The 23,746-nt window shown below is 41.9% G+C and overlaps 2 protein-coding genes across 2 annotated transcripts in view; one reads left to right on the top strand and one right to left on the bottom strand.

The window, feature by feature from the left end:
- Window positions 1-11,377, bottom strand: part of LOC145346668 (acyl-protein thioesterase 1-like) — a 62,247-nt gene extending 50,870 nt beyond the window's left edge. Inside the window, exon 1 of the mRNA XM_080194228.1 lies at window positions 11,227-11,377. Within this exon, the coding sequence (XP_080050354.1) occupies window positions 11,227-11,295 (69 nt within the window). The 5' untranslated portion in view covers window positions 11,296-11,377. The remainder of the gene's footprint in view (window positions 1-11,226) is intronic.
- A 575-nt stretch (window positions 11,378-11,952) lies between these two features.
- mrpl15 (mitochondrial ribosomal protein L15) lies at window positions 11,953-23,461 on the top strand. The gene is made up of 5 exons (XM_080194920.1): window positions 11,953-12,057; window positions 14,149-14,306; window positions 17,568-17,733; window positions 22,207-22,330; window positions 23,028-23,461. Exons 1-5 carry the CDS (start codon window positions 11,953-11,955, stop codon window positions 23,363-23,365), a joined length of 891 nt encoding a protein of 296 aa, XP_080051046.1. The 3' UTR covers window positions 23,366-23,461.
- Window positions 23,462-23,746: the final 285 nt, after the last annotated feature.

Raw genomic sequence — 23,746 nt, 5'->3', positions numbered from 1 at the left:
GATGTTTAGTTTGGATTGTGCCAGGGCCATTCAGCTCCAAACCTCACTTGCCCATGTTTGGATGAGGGCTATAAAGAACTGAATTTCAGGTGAGGTGAGAGTAATGTCTTTGACATCAAAGCAGCACTTGACCAAATGGGGCATCAAGAAGCCATAGTAAAACTGAAGTCAATGGGAATTGAAGGAAAACCCTCCACGGTTAGCATCATTAATCAGAAACTTAAGTGAACCAGCTATAGAAATATTAAATGGATATCGGAGCACATCAAGAGGCTGGGTATTATTCTGTGGGCAATGACTCATCACCTGCCTTGCCAAAGCCTTTCCCCCATCTTTAAAGGCACAAGTCGGGAATTTGGCAGAACACTCTAAGTGCCTAGATGAATACAACTTCAGAAACACTTGGGGGAAATTGGATACCACCTAGATAAAAGTAGTTTTGATGGGCACCAAATTCACCACAACCATTCACTTCATCTAACACCAGCGTACTGTGGCTACAATACATTGCAGCAACTCACTAAACTTCAAGAGAACCTCCAACACCTAGAATGACAAGGTCCACGTGTGTATGTGAACACTTCATCTATAAATTCTCCAAACAACACACCATTCTGACTTGGAAATATATCATTGGTGGGTCAAAATCCTGGAGGAGTGGGAGTGCGATCACATGGACTGCACCAGTATGAGGTGACAACTCATCACCATTTTCTCAAGGACAAGTGGGGATGGACAGTGAATGCTGGTCTTGTCAGTGACAATCAAATTCCATTTTTTTAAAAAAAACCTAATTAAGCCTCTCTGTTACTTCATCATTGGACTCAAAGTTATTCAAATATGATTTGCCTTTAACATATTTGTTCTTGCTTTCATTAATGAACCCACATTTCACAGGTGCCAATTACTTTTGTCCTGTAATGTGTCACAAAATCTCCTCATCCCTGGCATTAAGACGACTTTAAAAAGTCTGACAACACCAGGTTTAAAACCTGGTGTTGTCAGACTTTTTACTGTGTTTACCCCAGTCCAACGCCGGCACATCCACATCATTAAGACGACTGCCAGGTTTATCCCTCGCTATTTTTTTGCTTTCCTCCAGTTCCAGTCAATTTGCATATCCAAACAAATTTAGAAGATTGCAACCAAAGCTTCCACAATTTCCACCCTTACTTCATCAGTAACATCAATTGTACCTCATCTAGACCGAGAGACTTTTCTACGAAAGAATCACTGTCTCCTCTTAATCAGTGAAATTGCAAGATTGAGCAATAAACAAAGGAAAAATTGAAGAGCACGGTTAATTAAAAAGATGAATTTATAGCAGGTACATCAAAAGAGAAAGGAGGGTTGGATTGGTGGAGGGAGATAAGCCAAGAAAAAGAAAAAAATGAAGATTTTTAAAAATTTCCAATTATTTATAGCATGCAGGACTGGGACTGAACAGCTTAGTTAGTTGTTCACTTTCTGGGCTAAAGAAGGTGATTTGCAGTCACCAACAATAATCACATTATAAAGAAAAAGATGTATTTATATAGGGCTTTTCACAACAATCAAACATTTCAAAGCTTTTCCACATTCACCCAAACAAGTAGATAGGGCTTTTGTTCAAGTCCAAAAAGTGCCAGTGCAATGCTCCCTCTATACCGCTCTGGAGCATTAGCCTTTATGTCCAAATTTTGGAGTGGCACTGGAGAACCGAGATAATTCGTACAAAGGTACAAAATTTCTGCATTTTGAAAGTAGCACAGTTCTGCTGGAGAGGGAGTTCTTTGAAAACCATATCATAGTGATAGTCCAATGTTTCATGTTAACCTGGATTTAACAGTCAATAGACAATTAAGAATGAGTAAATTCTTCACAAATTCATGCTATGCCGATATCACTCCAATATAATCAATTCATTGTGGCTCTTGAATTCACTGGCCAAGTAAAACACTGCCTTATTGGAAGCTGGACTTAAGATAGCATTTAAAATTTGAACTCGAAGTGCAGTTAAATCTGACCTCCGGGCACTAAATGAATACAATGGGATTCAGTGAAGACAATATCTGAAATTGTTATTTAATCTTGGACACAGTCTGTGAAGTTGACAATTGAAGGAGAATTTTGAGATTCTGCTGCTTCTTTAATTCTGTGGAATTTGCACGCAGATCTTATGTGCTTTTATACATTATATATATGGCTCCTTCCTTAGCCATGACCCATCCTCACACCTGCTCACCAGGTCTGAGTGACACTTCTCATGTGATGCTGTCTCTAGTCCACTGCAATGCTCTACCAACACACACCGTCAACTGGTAACATGTTGTAATATATTTTGATAATGTAAGAATACAATCAGGGTAGCTTGTTCCAAAAATTAACTTGTAAGGAACATGTGCCAATGAAAACATCTAACTTTCTGCAATGTATTTTAATTTTATTGGAGTGGCACCTGTGCTGCGACATGGCTACTCCAAATGTTAAAATGCTTTCTTTCCAGGCAATAACCACTTGAAGGAAAACAGAATCAATACAACACAGGAGGCCATTCATTCCATGGAGTGTGTGTCAGTTCTTGTGAAGAACAATCCAGTAATGCCCATTTCCCCAGCTCCTTTCCTATGTCCTTGCAATGTTTTATCTTATACAAGTGTTTATCTAATTCCCTACTGAAAGTTACTGTTGAATCAGACAGTGACTCCAAATCAAATCCTAACCCGTGTAAAAAAAAAAAATTCCTTCTTCATATCACCTCCAGATTTTTTTTTGCCCAATACCTTAAATCTGTCTTTGGTCCCCAATCAGCTGTTGGAAAATTTTTTTCCTGTTTTTTCTGTCTAAATGCCAGCAATATATTGAAAGGATGAAGTGGTGGCTGTTCAGACCTACTACTAATAATACACACAAGGTTAGGTTTTATTTAGTCCAATCCAACACAAACAGCGTTCCCTCTGATTAGGGAATTGGGGATGAATGGAAATGTCCAACTCCCACGTTCCAAGCTGATCAGTATCAGAAATCACAGGGTGAAGTTGGGAAAATATTTGTTGGAAATGATTAAAATCTGGACTGAGAAGTTCAAAAAAGTGGGGTTGGATCATGGGCGGCACATTAGCACAGTGGTTAGCACTGCTGCTTCACAGCTCCAGGGTCCTGGGTTCGATTCCCGGCTCGGGTCACTGTCTGTATGGAGTTTGCATATTCTCCTTGTGTCTGCGTGGGTTTCCTCCGGGTACTCCAGTTTCCTCCCACAGTCCAAAGATGTGCGGGTAAGGTTGATTGGCCATGCTGAGAAATTGCCCCTTAGTGTCCACGGATGCGTAGGTTAGAGGGATTAGTGGGTATAATATGTAGGGATATGGGGGTAGGGCCTGGGTGGGATTGTGTTTGGTGCAGACTCAATGGGCCGAAGGGCCTCTTTCTGCACTGTAGGGTTCTATGATTCTACCTGGTTTAAGGAACATTACAAAATAGGACTGACTAGTTATTGTGCATTGTGGAGGGGAATCTTGATCTCAGAAGGCTTCCTACAATTTGTTTTTGCCCCATAAAACTAATGTAGTCGCACCTTGGGCAAGAGAAGCTATAATAACCATTTAAAATATCCCTCTATTCTCTAGTTGGGTTAGGGAGGAAGGGGAAACAAGTTTGGTTATTTCCCCGATTTAGCCCCTTTTGCTTTAATGCGTATTAACCACTCACCAATTCAAAATCTTAAAATATTAGGAGTTATAATCTCTCCTTCCAGAAATTAAAATTGTATTCAGAAGCAGGAAAATATAGGAGTTAATTTCCATTGGGTGGGTTGAAATAGAATCCTAGAAACCCTACAGTGCAGAAAGAGGCCATCTGGCCCATCGAGTCTGCACTGACCACAATCGTGGCTACCGTGCCACCCATAGCATGAGTTTTTTTCCTCCCCTCTACACAAAAACAGAAAATGCTGGAAAATGTCAGCAGGTCTGACAGCATCTGTGGGGAGAGAATAGAGCCAACATTGCATCTAGATGATCCTTCCTCAGCCAACCCCTTGCCCAGCCCTATAACAACAAGTGACTACTATCAAAAGGACAGCTGATTAAATTTTAATTTATTCAGGAGAAAGACTTCTGAAACAAATACTATACTGCTACAGCTTCAGGGATAACCAACTTATTTAAAAATTCTAAGCGTGTGGGTGATGCTAGAAATGTTGCAGTTATTACTTATCACCAGTTACACCGAGAAGATGGCAAGCGTTCATAGGCTTACTGGAATACGGTGGGGGGGGGGGGGCAGTACATAGTAATCAGCAGGGACTGTATCGTAGTGTCTGGGGCATTATTTGTGAAGTATGATTCCACGAGTATGACTATGGCAGGCTGTTACTTGAATAGACTTGGGACAACTCTCTCAATTTTGGCACAAGCCCCTAATCAATGAGAAGGACTTTCCTGGATTGACAAGGTTGAATTTGCCATTGTCATTTCTGGTGCCTATGTTGATGCCAAGTAGTCTGGTTTCATTCCTTATAATTTTTGTAGTGGTTTGATACAACTGAGCAGCTTCCCAGGCCAGAACTTCTTCACTCAAAGGGTGGTGAATCTCTGGAATTCTCTGCCCATTGAAGTGGTGGAGGCTACCTCGCTAAATATTTTTAAGACGCGGGTTGATGGGTTTTTGATAAGAGAGGGGATTAAGGGTTACGGGGAGAGGGCGGGAATGTGGAACTGAGCCAAGACAGATCAGCCATGATCTTATTGAATGGCGGGGCAGGCTCGAAGGGCTAGTTGGCCTACTCCTGCTCCTATTTCTTATGTTCAGTGGACCTGGAGTCACATATTGGCCAGGCCAAGTAAGGATAGCATATTTCCTTTCCCAAAGGACATTATTGAACATAAGACCAAATGGGTTTTTACAACAATGGTCAACATTAAATTTTGTTTTTTTAAAAACAGAATTCAAATTTGCCATGGTGGAATTTGAACCTTGCTCCCCCAGGTCTCTGGATTACTAGTTCCACCATTGTCTCCTCCGTGCCCTTGCTTCATTGTGCTCTTAAAGACACCATTGGTGTTACTGACACCGAGGTAGTCCAGTGTTATCCTTCCAGATCATTTTCTTTTTTAAAAAGATAGCAGTTGATACATTAGCCCTTTCCCAGAATTAAGAGAAATCTCAGATCAACAGTTAAAAACATGGGCAAGGGGACTGGGAAGAAGAAAAAGACTCACAGGCAAATAAATAGAATGATCGGTAAAGCACTCTGGGGGAGAATAGGTGATTAAATGGCACACTACTATTAACCGGAGGTGAAGGAATCAGAATGAGAGAAAAGGGAAACCAAGAGAGCTGCAGTGAGTTAAGTAGAAAGAAAGCATGAAATATTAGCATTTGGAAAAAGAAAGGAAGCAAATGAACATTAAGGCCACAAACTGCCTCATCATATCTCTAGTTACCATGAATGCATGCGTGGACTGCAGTCTCAAGGACATCACAAATTTATCTCAACATGGATCCTATTCTTTTAGTACAGAATATGTGCAAATGTGGGTGGGGAGTAAGAGGGGAGTTAAATCCAGAAGAGAATTTTGGATTGCCAACCATGTAGTTTTATTAATGCTGAGGTTGCTTGTCAATATTTTATACTTAATTTTTTTGTGTGGATTGGAGGAAAGAAATTGATATCCATATAGTTACTGAATGGTGATGTTTACTCAACAAGTGAATTAACTTTTGTGTTTAAATATCCAGCAGTAACAGCATTCAATAGAGCGGTTTGGAATAAGTAAAAGTACTCTAGCTAACAAAATAAAAATGCTCCACCTAATCATTTAAATGCCACACCTTATCAATTTTTTCATTCAAATTGATGCCCCACCAAATTACATAAATTAAAGAGATTAAGCAAGGTTAAACTATAAACTAACATTTTCCAAAGTTAAACTATAATTGATTAACATTTTTCAAACTGAGAGAAAATTAAAAACTAAATAGAAACAAGCCCAACAACTAATCATATGAATATATATGAAAAGTAAAGATACATGAAAAGCAAATAAAACTCAGGATAAACTGAGTGTGCTGAGGGAGAAGTCACAATGTCTTTACTGGCATTTTACTTATTTTTGAGGAGCTGGAAGAAGTGCAATATAAAAACAAACAAGAAAAGTCATATCAAGAGATCCTTACTACCTGAGTCTCCTGGGAGATGAAAAATCAGATCAAAAACCCATTGACAATTACAAAAAAAAACGCGTTGAAAATTCCTCTTAGAACCCCCTAGACAACAAAACTGCTTCATAAGAACATAAGAAATAGGAGCAGGAGTAGGCCATCCAGCCCTTCGAGCCTGCCCCGCCATTCAATAAGATCATGGCTGATCTGTCGCTGCTCAGTTCCACTTTCCCGCCCTCTCCCCATAACCCTTAATCCCCTCTCCTATCAAAAACCCATCAACCCGCGTCTTAAAAATATTTAGCGAGGCAGCCTCCACCACTTCAACGGGCAGAGAATTCCAGAATTCAAGAGACTATATTGAACATCACTGATGTTAACTGAATCCTACTTCTACAATGTGATTTTCTGTAGCCAGGAACAACACAGTCCTGCCCTCTCAAATAAAGACTTACCGCAGATAAACTCGTAAATTGTCTCATGGACTTAGTGTTCTATAAAACAAAAACTTGTCCAATATAAAACGTATTTCTTCCCTTGCACAAATAATATGCATAACCCCACATCTTATTCAACTCAATAGCTGAAATAATGTCAATGTTTACAAATCAGTGTTATTAGCCTCAGATGCTTGATCTATACCTCTCTAAAGTATTTGACCAGTACTTCAAGCTTATCTGGTTTAATGAAGTATTTTAAATTATGAATCATTCTTATGGCACTCCCCTAAATCACTTCCAAAGTCGTACTATCACTCATCATCTGAACGGATCAAATATAAACACTATATTTAAATGAGGCCCAAATCCTGGTCAAGGGAAAACACACAGACGAAATGATGTTTCATTTCATAGAAAGAAACAGGAGCTGATTCAGCCCTTTAGCCTGTGTTGCCATTCAATACATGGCTGAACCTCAATCTCAATGCCATACTCCTGGGCACCTTTTACAATCTAGAAATCTATTTCCATAAATATATTCCATGACCTAACCTCCTCAGCCTTCTGTGGTAGAGAATTCCACAGATTCACCAAATGAGTGAAGAAGTTTCTCCTGATCTCAGTCCTAAATGTCCATTTATCCTGAGCTCTAGGCCCTCCAGCTGAGGAAACATCTCTGCATCCAGGCTATCCAGCTATTCGAATTTTATACGTTTCAATAAGACCCCCTTGCATTCTTCTAAATTCCTGTGAATAAAGGCCTAGTCAACCCAATCTCTCCTCATACAACAATCCTGCTATCCCAGGAATCAATCTGCTGAACCTTTACTGCACTCCCTCCCTGACAAGCACATCCTTTCTTGTGTAAGGAGATCAAAACTGCACACAATGCTTCAGATGTGGTCACACCAAGGCCTTGTATAGCTGCAGTAGGACATTCTTACTCCTGTACTCCATCCTCTTGCAATGAAGGCCAAAATACCAGTTGTTTTCATAACTGCTTGCAGTACTTGCATACTTGCTTTCAGTGACCGGTGTAAAGGAACATCCAAATCCCTTTTTTGCATGTCAACATTTTCAAATCTATCACTATTTAAATAATGCTCTGCCATTCTGTTTCTCTATCTGAAGTCAATAACTTCAATTCTTGATATTATAATGCTTCTGCCCACTCATCAAATTGTATAAACCTTGAAGACTCTTAACATCCGCCTCACATTCCCACCACGTTTTGTGTCATCAGCAAATCGAAGTATAGACATCCTTAAGTGTTGACTTTCTATGTGGAGTCTGCACATTCTCCTTGTGTCTGCGTGGCTTTCCTCTGGGTGCTCCAGTTTCCTCCCACAGTCAGAAAGGTGTGCTCTTTAGGTACATCGGCCATGCTAAATTCTCCCTCAGGTTTACCTGGACAGGCATCACCGAGTGTGGCAACTAGGGGATTTTCACAGTAACTTTGTTACAGTGATAATGTAAGCCTACTTGTGACAATAATAAATAAACTTTGGCTAAAATCAAGTGTAGTTTTGACATGCTGTACTTGGTTGAAGTCATTAGGTTACATTTTAACTTCATTTGAAGCAATTTTTAAAAGTGGCATCTCGACCTTTTGGCTGAGATGCAAATGAGATCAAGCCTTGGAGGAGGTGCAATATCAACTCCAATCAGCTTGAATCATGTAGATCAAGCCCAGGACAGGAGGTGAGAATGCTGTCTTGTCAGCTTGGATCGGGAATGTCTCAACTTGTTGAGACTCTGGATTGGACTTGATTTGATTGAATTGGATTTAAAAAATTAAACTTAAACTTGATACAGGCCTAAACTGCACTTCTCCATTGCAAACATGGCCCCATTCCTCCAACACACTGATCTGCTCTCGGTTGTTTCCGCTCCTCCAGAGGCCAACACAAGCACAAATCTTCATATCATTCCCCTTTACATCTTCCTCGAGGTCACTAAAGAACCCAATACTGATGACAGCACCGGTAACGAACCTTCAAGCAAACCCACCCGAATTGATAAAAACTTTCTGCTTAAGGGCATGCAGCCAAAGCTCTATCCATGTTGCCAATTTCCTACTATTCCCAGAGATATTAGCTTGTGCAGCAATGTTTATCTGGGAACACAATAGGACTTAATTTGATAATGTTAAAGAGGGAGGACAAATAGTCAAAAACCAATTTTAAAATTCAAGGTACAAGAAAAGACTTTTATAAATGCAAGAAAAATCAGCAGAGATGTAAACAGCAACAAAGGGATACAAACAAGGTGCAAAAAAATGAATGTGAAGGAAAAAACCTGCAAGGAACAACAAAGCTAAGCTTTTGCAAGCATAAGAAGGGAAAGAGGTGGTAAAAGGGATTGCAAGATCACCCACAATGCAGAACAAAAATGAGGCAATGATAAACTTTAAATTAGCACCGTGTGCAACAAAGGTGGTCAGTGCTGGGTCCTCTGCTACCTGTGATTTTTATCAATGGCTTGGAAGAGGGGGCCAAAGGGTGGGTTAGTAAATTTGCTGATGACACCAAGATTGGTGGAGTAGTGGATGAGGTGGAGGGCTCTTGCAGGGTGCAAAGAGACATTGATAGGACGCAGAGCTGGGCCGAAAAGTGGCAGATGGAGTTTAATCCTGATAAGTGTGAGGTGATTCATTTTGGTAGGACAAACTTGAATGCGGAGTACAGGGTCAATGGCAGGGTTCTGAGGAATGTGGAGGAACAGAGAGATCTTGGGGTTCATATCCACAGATCTCTGAAGGTTGCCACTCAAGTGGATAGAGTTGTGAAGAAGGCTCATAGTGTGTTAGCATTTATTAACGGGGGTTTGAGTTTAAGAGCCGTGGGTTATGCTGCAACTATACCGGACGTTGGTGAGACCACATTTCGAATATTGTGTTCAGTTTTGGTCATGTCACTGTAAGCAGGATGTGGAAGCATTGGAGAGAGTGCAGAGGAGATTTACCAGGATGCTGCCTGGTTTGGAGGGTAGGTCTTGAGGAAAGGTTGAGGGAGCTGGGGCTTTTCTCTTTAGAGCGAAAGAGGACAAGAGGTGACTTAATAAAGGTTTATAAGACGATGAGGGGGATAGATAGAGTGGACGTGTGGAGACTATTTCCTCGGGAGGATATAGCTGGGGACATAACAATAAGCTTCATGATGGAAGATATAGGAGGGATGTCTGAGGTAGATTCTTCACTCAGAGTGGTTGGGGTGTGGAATACACTGCCTGCTGTAATAGTGGAGTTGGACACTTTAGGAACTTTCAAGCAGTTATTGGATAGGCACATGGAGCACACCAGAATTAGAGGGAGTAGGATAACTTGATCTCGGGTTTGAACATAGCTCAGTACAACATTGAGGGCTGAAGGGCCTGTACAGTGCTGTACTATTCTATGTTCTAATAAATTACCAGTGGTACAAAGAATAATAAATAGCTGAGGAAATTGCAGATGTAGTCACCATTTAGGTATTTTGTCACAGGATTGAAAAGTATAAAAACATTCCACTATTTGAGAGGAGATTGGGCAACAGAGAAAAACCAGGCACCATAATGATAGACCCATCAATTTAACATCTCGTGAGAAAATTACTGAAATCTATCATAATGGGCAAAATGTTCACGGATTTGGGACAAGTTTGAATGGATTAGCATAGATTTTTGATGACTCAAATGTTTGATCCGGAGGAGATCACTATCATTGATCAGAAAAGGAAGAACACACAGAGCTTTGGGTATAAGGCAAGGAGTGGCAGTCCCTGGATGATTTGCTCCTCCTTTGATGTCAGGCCAAATGGCCTCCTTCTGTACTTTAGCCATTCTATAATTCTATGGTGGATAATTGAATAGCTGAGTATTACCTACATGGAATTCTAGAAGATTCTTAATAAGGTTCTGTATCCAAGCAGTTCTGTATCTGAGTTTCACAATAAAACTAAAAGTACACAATACTGGGGCATGCTTGCAGCAAGAGCTGGAAACTGGTTGAGAGTTCAAAGACAGTGACAAAGTGAGTGAATGAAAGGCTGTGACAAGTCACATTCTTCAGCAAAACTAGGGACTCGAGTTTTCAGCATGAATATCAATTTCGTGGATGAAAGTTTAGCAAGCGCTATATTCAGATTTGCAGAGATAACAAAACATTAAGAGGTACAGTAAATTGTGCAGATGAGAGCTGGGTTAAAGGAGTTAGTCCCCCCCCGCAAAACATTGCAAGTTCCTGTTGGTTGTCGAACGTAGCTTTCAAATTTGATGCTTTACCATTCGAAGAGCCCATTTTAGCCTTTTAATTTATGTAGTCTCTCATGGCCCATTAACATAGTGAAGAAAACTCTCAACATCTCTGCCCCAACTGATTGATATCCTCTTCTCCAGTAACCTTTAAAACTTCTCTAATAGCTTTAGTTTCCTCCAATTTAATATGATGCATGTTGGGTTTTTGTAACAATCACAGATGCAGAAATTCGCTTCGGGATCATACAATTTTACTACAGATGACAGCTAGCAAAACATATCGGTACCCAGCCCGCCCTCCCGCCGAGGACACGTTTCTCAGTGGCTCAGTGCAACGATCCTGGTCGTGCTGTGATCCAGACACTGGAAGCTGCACCCGCCCTTTGCCCACCGCCTTCCAGGTGAGACTCACCGCGGCCGTGGCTTTCTTTGCAGCTGGGATAATGACTGGAACCGGCGATGACATGTTGTTACCGCACATACACAGCAAGAAAAAGAAGAGAAGTGTCCAGTAACCCCCGAGTCACCTCCGCAAACACACGGCCCCACCGCCGCCACCTCCGCGCTCCTCCTACCCACTCCTAATCCGTTACCTCCTCCTCCTCCCCCCGCGCAGCTGCACACGGCGCCGCCGGATATCCCACCCCCTCATCGCCCGGATTTGACGCCTCCACAATCGGAAGCCCGTGGACGGACGCTGTGATTGGCTGGACGGGGATGTCAATCAGCGGGAACAATCGGCGGCGGACGGCGCAGGCGCAGCGCGGTGGCGCCTTGCTGATGTTGTGCCGGTGTCATTGGCAGTTGATAACCTGGTTCTTTTTATCTTCGTTTCCCCGTCTATTCTGTGAAAAGGGTCAATAAATATTGCCGTGGAAGGGAATTGCAGATAGACCAAATTGTGTCTGTTGATAAAAACATCAGTCAGTTGCCACTCGCACACGATATTTTTGAAGCCATGAAAGGCCCTAGTGAAAGGTATACACGCATTAAATAAGGTCGGTGACTGGCCCTTAGAGGACGAACCGGTCACTCCCGGTAGGGATTCACCATCCTCCCGCCCCTGTCGTAAAGTAGAATGGCGGGGGGGAGGGGCGCAGGTCTTTACGGCAGTCCTAAGTTGTGGTGGTTGGGCAAGATGGCGGCGCGCGGTGGCGGCGGCTCGGCCGGTTTGGAGCTGCTGCGGCGGCTGCCGCGGGTCTCCCTCGCCAACCTGCGGCCAAACCCAGGCGCCAAGAAAACGGTCAGTCTGCACTCCACCATCAGCGCCGGTGGCGGCTTATCCGCGCTCCGGACAGACAAGAGCCGACCTTGAGGACTAACGCACTTGACACTGTACAGCGTGATCGCAGAAAAAGCTCTGGTTTCGGCGGCGGTGGGGAGGGCGAGGGAGGATGTCAGTGGAAGCATAGACTGACCGATCCGCATTCATTTTTTAAACATGCTCGGGGCAGGAGGCATTCTGAAGCCCCAATCCGAGGTTGATGCCTGTGTACTACTACTCTGTTATTGAAGGTCAGCCTGGAGATTGGGGCCTTGATCGCAGCTCTGTAGGAGGCCATTCGGCCGTCCTGTGGGTGCTGGCTCTTTGCAAGAACAACACAACTTGTCCTTATCCCCCGTCCTTTCCTAGTCGCTCTGCAAATGTTTTTTTCGCTCATAATTATCCAATTCTCAAAGGGTAGTGCATCTGTGGAATTTTTTTTACCTTAGAGGGCTGTTAGAGGCTGAGTTGTTAAATATATTCAAGGTTAAGGGAGACAAGATTTTTAGTCAGCAAGGGAATCAAGGTTTATGGGGATAAGGTGGGAAAATGAGAGTACATAAATCTGGAGGGTCTTTTTAACTGCTTGTAGATGTTGCCCACCATTTACTAGGACCTTCTCAAAGTCTGGAACATGGTCGCCTTGCACCGCAGCTGATCTCCAGCTGGAGTACATAAGAACATAAGAAATAGGAGCAGGAGTAGGCCATCTAGCCCTTCGAGCCTGCCCCGCCATTCAATAAGATCATGGCTGATCTGTTGTGGCTCAGTTCCACTTTCCCGCCCTCTCCCCATAACCCTTAATCCCCTCTCTTATCAAGAACCCATCAACCCGCTTCTTAAAAATATTTAGCGAGGCAGCCTCCACCACTTCAACGGGCAGAGAATTCCAGAGATTCACCACCCTTTGAGTGAAGAAGTTCCTCCTCAACTCCGTTCTAAACCGCCTCCCCTTTATCTTGAGGCTGTGCCCCCTAGTCCTACTGTCTTTTTTGAGCGGGAAGAGTCTCTCCACCTCTATCCTATCCATCCCATTCATCATCTTATACGTCTCAATGAGATCTCCCCTCATTCTTCTAAACTCTAACGAGTACAAGCCCAGTTTATTCAGCAGCTATCATTCGAGAGCTGCTGTTTAGGAATCCACTGCTCCAACCATATAACTTCCAGTGGTGGGTGGAGAGGAGGACTGTGGATGCCGGGGTGACCAGGATCAGGGTCACGTTAAGTGGTGGAGGAATGGACTGGATGACACCCCACGAACTTGCTGAGCGAGTGAGGGTGTGCGGCCAATGCTATCCAAGACCTTAGAAAGGTTGTGCTCAGATTCAAGGGTACACATGATCTCTAGGAGGCGCAACTGTGCAGTGGGATCCCATCTGAGCGTACCCCTGCTCGGACGAATTCCACATTGGCCCCAAGCCCAGTCTTGTGGTTTAATTTGGTTATAGTTACCCAGGTTCCCTGACTTTTCATCAGTCTCAAAGGCAGCAGACTTTAGTTATAAAGTTGCTTTAAAATAGAGGAGTATTCCAGTGTTTCACAGACAGAAGGGGAGAGATGTTCACTCGGAGGAAATAAAGAAGTGACCAAAGGCTTGGTTCAAGAATTAGGTTTTAAGGAGTATCTGAAAGGGAGAGTGTGTCTATAAAAGACTTTCAGAGCTTCAGGCTTAGGCAGCTAAAAATGTAGCCACCAATGAATGGCAAGGAATGGGGTCTGGAAATTGATGTGGAGGAGAATAAATTCTATAGCACTTAAAGTGGTTAACTCAAACTAATACTGAGACCCTCTTGAGTCTTTCACAAATAGCTTTAAACTGTTATTCAAGATTGTGGCAAGAATGGCCAAATTAGGAGTATTTCTTATTCAACATTTTCATACTTAAGCAAGTCCAAAATACAACAACTTTGTGACTTTTGGAATAATTATTATTCTGTTTAGATTTTTTTACTAGGAATGTAAAAAGACTAATGCGTCACAACTTTGACATTCTGTTTTAGATTCAATTGGAACAAAGATGATGAAAAAATTATTGTACATAGTTAACAAATAATGCTTAATTTTTAGGAAAAAAGACGTGGCAGGGGCATCCATGGAGGAAAAAAAAGTGGCCGAGGTCACAAAGGCCAGACACAGCGTGGTAACCGGCCACGATTAGGATTTGAAGGTGGACAGACTCCATTTTATATTGTTATTCCAAAATATGGTTACAATGAGGGGCACAGGTTGGTGAATGAACAACTCCATTGACTATGTAATAGTAATTTTATTCGGTTGTAGCTAGTCATAGAAAACTCGGGGCTTGACAAGATAGATGCTCAGATGATGCTTCCCCTCATCGAATCTAAAATTGAGGATACGATTTAAAAATAAGAGGTTTAAGACAATGAAGAGGAATTTATTCTCCAGGAAGGTCATTAGTGTTTTGAATTCTCTCCTCTAGTGGGCAGTGAGGCTGGGTCATTGGTTATATTCAGAGCTGAGTTGGATAGATGAAAAGTAAGGTTTATTTATTAGCCACAAGTAAAGCTTACATTAACATTGCAATGAAGTTACAGTGAAATTTCCCTAGTTGCCACATTCCGGCCTGTTCAGGTCAATGTACCTAACCAGCACATCTTTCAGACAGTGGGAGGAAACCAGAGCACCTGGAGGAAAGCCACACAGACACAAGGGAGAATGTGCAGACTCCAAACAAACAGTGATCCAAGCCAGGAATCAAACGCAGGTCCCCGGCACTGGGAGGCAGCAGTGCTAAACATTGTGCCTCCGTGCTGCCCATTGACAAGGGGATCAAGAGTTATGGGGAAAAAGTGGGAAAGTAGAGTTAAGTCACAGAAGATCCAACATGATCTAAATAACGTAAGAGTCCATGGCGTTGGAGGTAATATGTTAGCATGGATAGAAGATTGATTACTGATAGAAGACTGACAGTTGGGATAAAAGAGGCATGTTCTGGATGGCAACCTATAACTAGTGGAGTATGACAAGGATCAATGTGAATGTACTATTGCCAAGTTTGCAGATGACACAAAAATAGGTGGGAAGGCAAGTGGTGTGGATGAGTGTCTGCAAGGAGACATGAGCAGGTTAGTGAATGGGCAAAAACTTGGCAGATGAAATATAATGTAGAAAAGTGAAGATATGCACTTTAGTAGGAAGAATAAAGGTGCTGAATGTTGTTTAAATGGAGAAAACTGCAGCACAGAGGAATTTGGGGGTCCTTATGTGTAGCAGGCAATAGGGAAAGCAAATGGAATGTTGGCCTTCATTCAAAGAGAATGGAATATAAAAGTAGAGAAATCTTTCTAAAACTATACAAAGCACTAATTAGACCACACCTCGAGTACTGTGAACATTTTTGATCCCCTTATCTAAAGAAAGATATACTGGACTTGGAAGCGGTTAAGAGGAGGTTCATTAGGTTGATCCCGGGTATGGAGGTATTTTCTTATGAGAAGTTGAGTAGATTGGACCTGTACTCATTGGAATTTAAAAAAATAAGTGGCAAACCTTATTGAGAGGTATGGGATTCTCAGGGGCCTTGACAGAATAGATGCTGAGAGGTTGTTTCCTCATGTTGAAGAGTTTAGGACCAGAGGGCATAATCTCAGAGTAAGGGTGACCCATTGTTGAGGATGAATTTCTTGTCTTAGAGTGGAATTCTAAGTGGGGCCTTTGAGGCTAGGTTGTTAAGTATGTTCAAGGTCAAGATGGATTTTTAATGAGTAAGAGAATCAAAAGTTGCGGGAGTAAGGTGGGAAAGTGCCGTTGAGAATTATCATATCAGGTCAGCCATGATCTCATTGAATGGTTGAGCAGACTCAATGGGCTGAATGGACTACTACTGCTCCTACTTTTTATGGTCTACATGCGTATGTGCTTTGTCGTATGTATATGTATGTACAACAATGTGTGGGGTACTTGGGTGCAGGAAATTCTTATCTGTGCTTGCATATATATGTAAATGCTTGGGTGCGATTTTGCATGCAAGCCTGCATGCACATGTAATCCATGCAAATATATGTACATGTATCTGTATACATACTTTCCTATTTTCATATATATGCATACCTGGCTGTGAACAGGCATTTGTATGCCTATGTGTATGTGTGCAGATATGCATGAGTGATTGTGTTTGTGTATGTACATACATACACGCATGCCTGTTACAACTCTATGCATGTTCGCATGTATAAGTAAATGTGTATGTAAATTTGCAATATGCCTGCATACACATGAAAATATGAGTATGTATTGTTATTCTCTTATGTCTGCATGTATATGTGTTGGATCGCAGGAATTAGGAGCAGAATTCAGCTCTTTGAGTCTGTTCTGTATTCAATCAGATCATGGCTGATCTCTCCCTGGTCTCAAATCCACCTCCCCACCTGTTCCCCATATCCCCTTTTGTATTAGAAATACATCTATCTCCTTGAAACTATTCAGTGATTCAGACTCCACTGCACTTACGCAGCACAAGTTCCACAAATTCACCACCCTCTACAAGAAGTAGTTCCTCTTCATCTCAGTGTCAGATCTACTGCCTCGCAACCTACACCTGTGACCTTTTGTTCTCGATTGTCCCATAGTGGTCTACATTTACTCTATCAATCCCTCTTAAAATTTTATATATCTCAATCAGATCCCCTCTCATCCTTCTAAGCTCCAGTGAGTATAAGCCCAAACTGTTTAATCTCTCCCCGTAAATCAATATATGTTGGCACATCGAAGCACATGTGCTGATTTATAGTTGTAGGCACATACTTGCGGGTGCAAAAAGATATATGTGCATGTGTATAGGATATTGACCATGACTCTTGTTATTAGCCATGACTGTAATTTCTGAGTCCATAGAATCCCTGCAGTGCAGAAGGAGGCCATTCAGCCCATCATTTCTGCACCAACTCTCTGAAAGAACATCTTACCCAGACCCCCATCCCCATACCCTTTACCATGGCTCATCCACCTAACCTACACATCTTTGAACTGTTGGACGAAACTGGAGCGCCCGGAAGGAACTCACACACACACACACACAAAGAACATGCAGACACCACACAGACAGTAATCCAAGGCCAGAATTGAGGGGTCACCGTGCCACTCCCAGCATAAGGTTGTGGGTTGAAGTCTACTTCAGGAATATGAACATCAATGGCCGTAATCACATTGCTGTTTTTGGATCTTGTGTGCAAATTGTATTTTCTGCATTTCAATAATGCCTACATTTCAAAAATACTGAATTAGTTGTAAAGCACCTTAGTAATGTTCTGAGATGGTGAATTGCGCGACATTAACGCAAGTCTTTCTACTTACGTGAATGTCAGTTTCCATGCCTATATGTATGTCAGTGTATCTGTATATAATAAGTACAGAACTGAAGAACAGATGGTCTGTGGAGAGGTGGTCATTTCTTAGACAGAACTTTAAAAATATGATATTCTAACTATTAAGAAAAATAAATATTCTTTTAAATTTCTTCTCAGTTATAGGCGGCAATACCAACCACTCAGTTTGAATCGACTTCAGTATTTGATCGATCTGGGCAGAGTAGATCCCAGTCAACCAGTTGATCTGACCCAGTTAGTGAATGCGAGAGGAGTTACAATCCAGCCACTTAAACGAGACTATGGAATCCAGCTAGTAGAGGAGGTAATACAAACTGAACATGCTTGTATTAATGGCACAAAATCACAGCTCTGTTTCTCAAGTAGGGTCATCAGTATTCCACTCCTCTTCGCTATTTCTAGGAAATCTATCTACCTATGTGCAGATAATAGGAAATAAATCTGCAACATGTTTTTGAATTCTTAGAAGCAATAGTATAGCTGCTGTACTAACAGTGGAATTCAAAAGACTGAATTTACTGTTTGAAGAGTTTCAGAAATTCTGTTTCAAATACAAAGGACTATAAATTTCTCCATATTATTTTTTGAGGGAATCGGTTAGCTAAGTTAGCTGATTTGTGATGCGGAGCGATTTCAGCAGCTTGGGTTCAATTCCTGTGCCGGCTGAGGTTATCCATGAAGGCTCTGCCTTCTCAACCTTGCCCCTCGCCCGAGGTGTGGTGACCCTCAGGTTAAATCACCACTGGTCAGCTGTCTCTCTCAAAATGGGGAGCAGTCTAAGGTTCTCTGGGACAATGCAAATTTTCATTATTTCATGAACATGGTTATTAACCACTAGTGGTAAACCTTTGGCTTACTGCTGGCATTCCCTCCTCTGAGCTGGAAGGTACTAAGTTCAAACCCCGTTCCGAATGGTCCCGACAATGAAAGACCAGAATTCTGGTTCTCCACTTTTCTGTATTCCACCCATCCTCCTCTCGCTTTCTGTTTCCATTATTTTTCTCATCGAATCTGTCTTAAAGTAAAGTTTATTTGTTAGTCACAAGTAAGGCTTACGTTTACACTGCAGTGAAATTACTGTGAAATTCCCCTAGTCGCCACATTCTGGCGCCAGTTTGGGTCAGTGTACCTAAGAACATAAGAAATAGAAGCAGGAGTAGGCCATCTAGCCCTTCGAGCCTGCCCCGCCATTCAGTAAGATCATGGCTGATGTGAAGTGGATCAGTTCCACTTTCCTGCTTTCTCCCCATAACCCTTAATTCCCTTGTCTGTCAAAAACCTATCTACCCGTGACTTAAATATATTTAGCGAGGTAGCCTCCACCACTTCAACGGGCAGAGAATTCCAGAGATTCACCACCCTTTGAGTGAAGAAGTTCCTCCTCAACTCCGTTCTAAACTGCGCCCCACCCCCCCCCCTTATCTTGAGGCTGTGCCCTCTAGTCCTGCTGTCCTTTCTGAGCAGGAAGAATCTCTCTACCTCTACCCTATCCATCCCTTTCATTATCTTATACGTCTCTATGAGACCCCCACTCATTCTTCTAAACTCCAACGAGTACAGACCCAGTCTCTTTAGTCTCTCTTCATAGTCCAACCCCCTCAACTCCGGTATCAGCCTAGTGAACCTCCTCTGCACTCCCTCCAAAGCCAAAATATCCTTGCGCAGGTGCGGTGACCAAAACTGCACACAGTACTCCAGCTGCGGCCTCACCAGTACCCTGTACAGTTGCAGCAAGACCTCCCTGCTTTTATATTCTATCCCCCTCGCTATAAAGGCCAGCATCCCATTCGCCGCCCTGATCACCTGCTGTACCTGCAGACTGGGTTTTTGTGACTCATGCACAAGGACCCCCAGGTCCCTTTGCACCGTGGCATGCTGCAGCTTTTCTCCCTTTAAATAGTAATCCCTCCTACTATTATTTCTGCCAAAGTGGATAACCTCACACTTGCTAACATTGTACTCCATCTGCTAGGTCCTCGCCCACTCGCTCAGCCTATCCAGATCCCTCTGCAGACTTTCCACACCCTCCATGCAATTTGCTTTTCCACTCATCTTTGTGTCATCAGCAAATTTTGTCACTCTACACTCAGCCCCCTCCTCCAGATCATCTATATAAATGGTAAATAGCTGGTAAATAGTTAAATACCTAACCAGCATGTCTTTCAAACTGTGGGAGGAAACCAGAGCACCTGGAGGAAACCCACGTAGACATGGGGAGAACGTGCAAACTCCACACTCAGTGACCCATGACGGGAATTAAACCTGAGTCTCTGGCACTGTGAGGCAGCAGTGTTAACCACTGTGCCAGCGTGCTGCCCTAGCCTTTCAGACTCAACTCTCTTTCCTGTGCTTCTGTTCTGTCTCCTCTCCTACTTTTCCCTGTCTAATGTCCCCTCCTTCCCCTTCTTTCCTCTCATGTGTTGCTATCTGCTACTCTTCCCAATGTTTACTCTCCAAGTTCTCACTTTTCTCCCACTTCCCTATGTTTGACAAACATGTAAATTAAGAGCAAGAGTAGGCCAATGGGCTTTTAGACCCTGCTCCCCCATTTAATAAGATCATGGCTGATCTGACTGTAGCTTGAACTCTACTTTTTTTCCTACTTTCTATACCCTTTTATTCCCTTGTCAATCAAGATTCTATAATAAGCAGAATACTGCGAGCTAGAATCTAAAACAAGCAGACAATGCTGAATAAACTCAGCAGGTGTGACAGCATCTGTAGGGAGAGCGAACAGTGTTAAAATTTCAAGTCCATTCGGCTGTTCAGAACTGAGACAGAAAATCTGTTAGTTCACCCCAGAAATCACTCGAGTGAACCTTTTTTAACTTCCTTGCTTATTCTGCAATGTCTGCAACTGAATGTTAGTGCAAAAGGTGGCCATTCGGCCCATCGAGTCCCCATCAACCACAGTAACCTCATGCATTTACCTTGCTAGACCCCCTGACACTAAGGGGCAATTTAGCACAGGCAGTCCACCTAACCGGCACATCTTTGGACTGTGGGAGGAAACTGGAGCACCTGGAGGAAACCCATGCAGACACAGAGAGAATGTGCAAGCTCCACATAGACAATGATCCAAGCCAGGAGTCAAACCCAGGTTCCAGGCGCTGTGAGGCAGCAGTGCTAACCACTGTGCCGCCCTTGGCCTTAAAAATATTCAATGACTGTGTCTCCACTGCTCTGTGAAAAAGGAGGTTCTGCAGTCTAATGACTCTATTTTTAAAAAATTCTCTTCACGTCTGCCTTAAATGGGAGATACCTTATTTTTAAACTCCGAATCTTAAGTTCAAATATCTCCCACAAGGGGAAACATTCTCTCAGCATCCCACCCTGCCAAGTCCTTTCCTGATCTTGCATGTTCCAGTAAGATCAAATCTCCCTCTTCTAAACTCCTTTTGGATACAGGTCCAACTTTTCTTCGTAAGATAAGCCTTTCACCCCAGAAATCACTCGAGTGAACCTTTTTTTTTTAACTTCCTCGCTCATTCTGTAATGTCTGCAACTGAATGTTACACCAACAATTAATATTTATGTAACACCTTTAACTTTGAAGTACCATGGAACATTTCTTTGTGGTGTAATCAGCCAGAATGGATACTGAGCCAAAGATATGATGTATCAAAAACTCGGTCAAAGTTGGGTTGAGAGGAGAGGAAGCTGAGGAGTTTAGAGATTAAATTGTAAACATCAGACCCAAACGTAAAGGCATGAATAGGTGAAAAGAGAATGGGATGCACCAGAGGCAGAGGAATGGAGAATTATGGGATTATAGGGCTGGGTGACACTTTGGCGAATTTATGGATGTGTGATGCATGAATATTAATGTGAATGTTAGCTTTTTAAATTTGAGCTGTTGAGGGATCAGGAGTTAGTACATGTCAGAAAGAACAAGAATGATAAGTGAGTGGGATTGATGCCAGATAGGATGGGGGCAACAGAGTTTTAGATGAGCTGAAGTTTCGTTAGTGTGAAGAAAGGACGCTATGCAGGAGAGCATTAAAATAAAAGCAGAATACTGCAATGTTTAAATCTGAAACAGAAGCAGAAAATGTTGGAAAATCTCAGCAGGTCTGACAGCATCTGTGGGGAGAGAATAGAACCAATTTTTCCAAACACTGGCTCTATTTCCTTTGCTGGAAAATCTCAGCAGGTGTGACAGCACCTTTGGAAGGGGAATAGAGCCAGTGTTTTGAAAAATTGGTTCTATTCTCTCTCCACAGATGCTGTCAGACCTGCTGAGATTTTCCAGCATTTTCTGATTTTGTGTGAGCATTAAAATAGTTGTGCTTGGAGGTGACAAAAACATGGATGAGTTTCAGCAGCAGATGGATTGTTTTTCTAGCAGAGGTGGGTTATTTATTCAAAGTGAACTTTGTAGTAAGAGTTCCTGCAGTTCTCTTTTTGGCTTTTCAAAAATCAGCTGACTTCTTTATCAGCTGCTTTGTTGTTTTATCCCAACTAACTTGTGTACCTAATCCAAAGAACAAACAGATACAAAGCTAACAACTGTTCATTTGGACAGTTGTTTTTCTTGCTGCCATTAGATGGAAGCAAAAGCACAGTTTGTGAACATGTAGACAATTCAATTAGGTGGTTCTTGTAGTTTTTTCAAGGACATTAGAAACTGAGAGATCTTTGTGTATCTACAAAGGCATTTGTTAGCATACATTTTCATATAGATTGCTGTAAAAATATAACCACAAAAATGAGCTAATAATTAATGTAAGTTACTTAGACTACTGCAACCCACCACAGTTCTTGCTTCATTTTTTAGGGTGCTGACACCTTTGCAGCAAAAGTAAACATTGAAGTTCAGTGGGCATCAGAGCTTGCTATAGCTGCGATTGAAAGGAATGGCGGAATTATAACTACTGGATTCTATGATCCACGCAGTTTGGGTAAGCAAAGTTCTGTTTTAATCATTTGTGTGTATATTTGTTTAAAGTAAGCTCTTTTATTGGGTCTCTTGAGAATGATCTAAAATCAAATCTCATTCTTTAACTTTTTTGTGGTGTTGATTCTTTGGCTAGCTTCATGTTTCATTTTCAGGATGTTTAAGCTCCAAAACAGCAGGCTGGAACCATACTTAGAACAATTGTTAGACTTCTTGCATAGGTAAACAAGGTGCCTAATGCCTGATTGAAGTTCTCTGTACAAACTTGGATTACCCTAAATGCAGCCAGCACAGATAATTAGCAAAAATCTAAAGCTGTCCGATGTAAAATTACTGACCAGCTTCAGTTCAGTTCATGTTGAGTCTCGGTCTACAGCACAAAGCTGTTCACCAATTGGTACTAAATTGACAGACTTACAATGACTGAGATGAACAAAACAAGTAAGCGCATGGCAAGTAGGTTTTGTCATTCCTGATTAACAAGACATGGCACATAGCCCTCACATAGAATATGGTACTTTTATCAGAATGAAATGGTTGTAACAGCATGAATTATCCACCCCTAATGTACTTGTACAATAAACTTACTGTGGATTTAAATATCTGAAGTAGTATGCAATAAACCAACATTGTTGAATAATTTAATAATCTTATTACATCAGTATGGTTAACTGTTTAGTAATGTTTCTGCATTCAAACAGATGCTTTGTGTAAGCCAGTGCCTTTTTTTCTAAGAGGACAACCTATTCCAAAGCGTATGCTTCCACCTGAAGAACTAGTTCCCTACTATACAGATGCTCAAAATCGTGGTTATTTAGCAGATCCAGCAAAAATTCAAGAAGCACGAATGGGACTTGCAAAGAAATATGGGTACATTCTACCAGACATTACCAAAGATGAGATGTATAACATGCTAACAATGCGCAAGGATCCTCGACAAATTTTCTTCGGTCTTGCTCCTGGTTGGGTGGTGAACCTATCTGAAAAGAAAATTTTGAAACCAACCGATGAAGAGCTATGTAGTTACTATAGCTCTTGAACTGATGATAATGATTTAGCTGTAGAAATATCACTGTTGATTACTCACCTGTGTAAATTGAATTATGTATTAAAAGACTGTTTGTTTTCTACTTGAGTTAGTTGTTTCAGAATTCAATTTTTCTGTTGACTTTGATAAATACTTCTTGCTTTGAAAGTTAATACACAGTATTGGGTGGTGTTCATAGTAAGTTGGAAGATATGCTGTTTATAACAAGATGTTGTACCATTTAATGTACAATATATTGTATTCTAAACTTGATCTGCTGGGCTGGTGCTCTTGAAGGATAGCAAAACTGACAACTTATAATCTCTGCAATCTATTTATCCTTTTCAACTCCATTCTTCTTGTTGCTTTCTAACTTTGTCTTCTGTACTTTCT

Source organism: Carcharhinus amblyrhynchos, chromosome 8, assembly GCF_965287045.1.
Source record: "Carcharhinus amblyrhynchos chromosome 8, sCarAmb.v2.hapA, whole genome shotgun sequence".
Classification (NCBI taxonomy): domain Eukaryota; kingdom Metazoa; phylum Chordata; class Chondrichthyes; order Carcharhiniformes; family Carcharhinidae; genus Carcharhinus; species Carcharhinus amblyrhynchos.
Note: the sequence above shows the minus strand (reverse complement) of the source record. Positions and strands in the feature narration are given on the sequence as shown.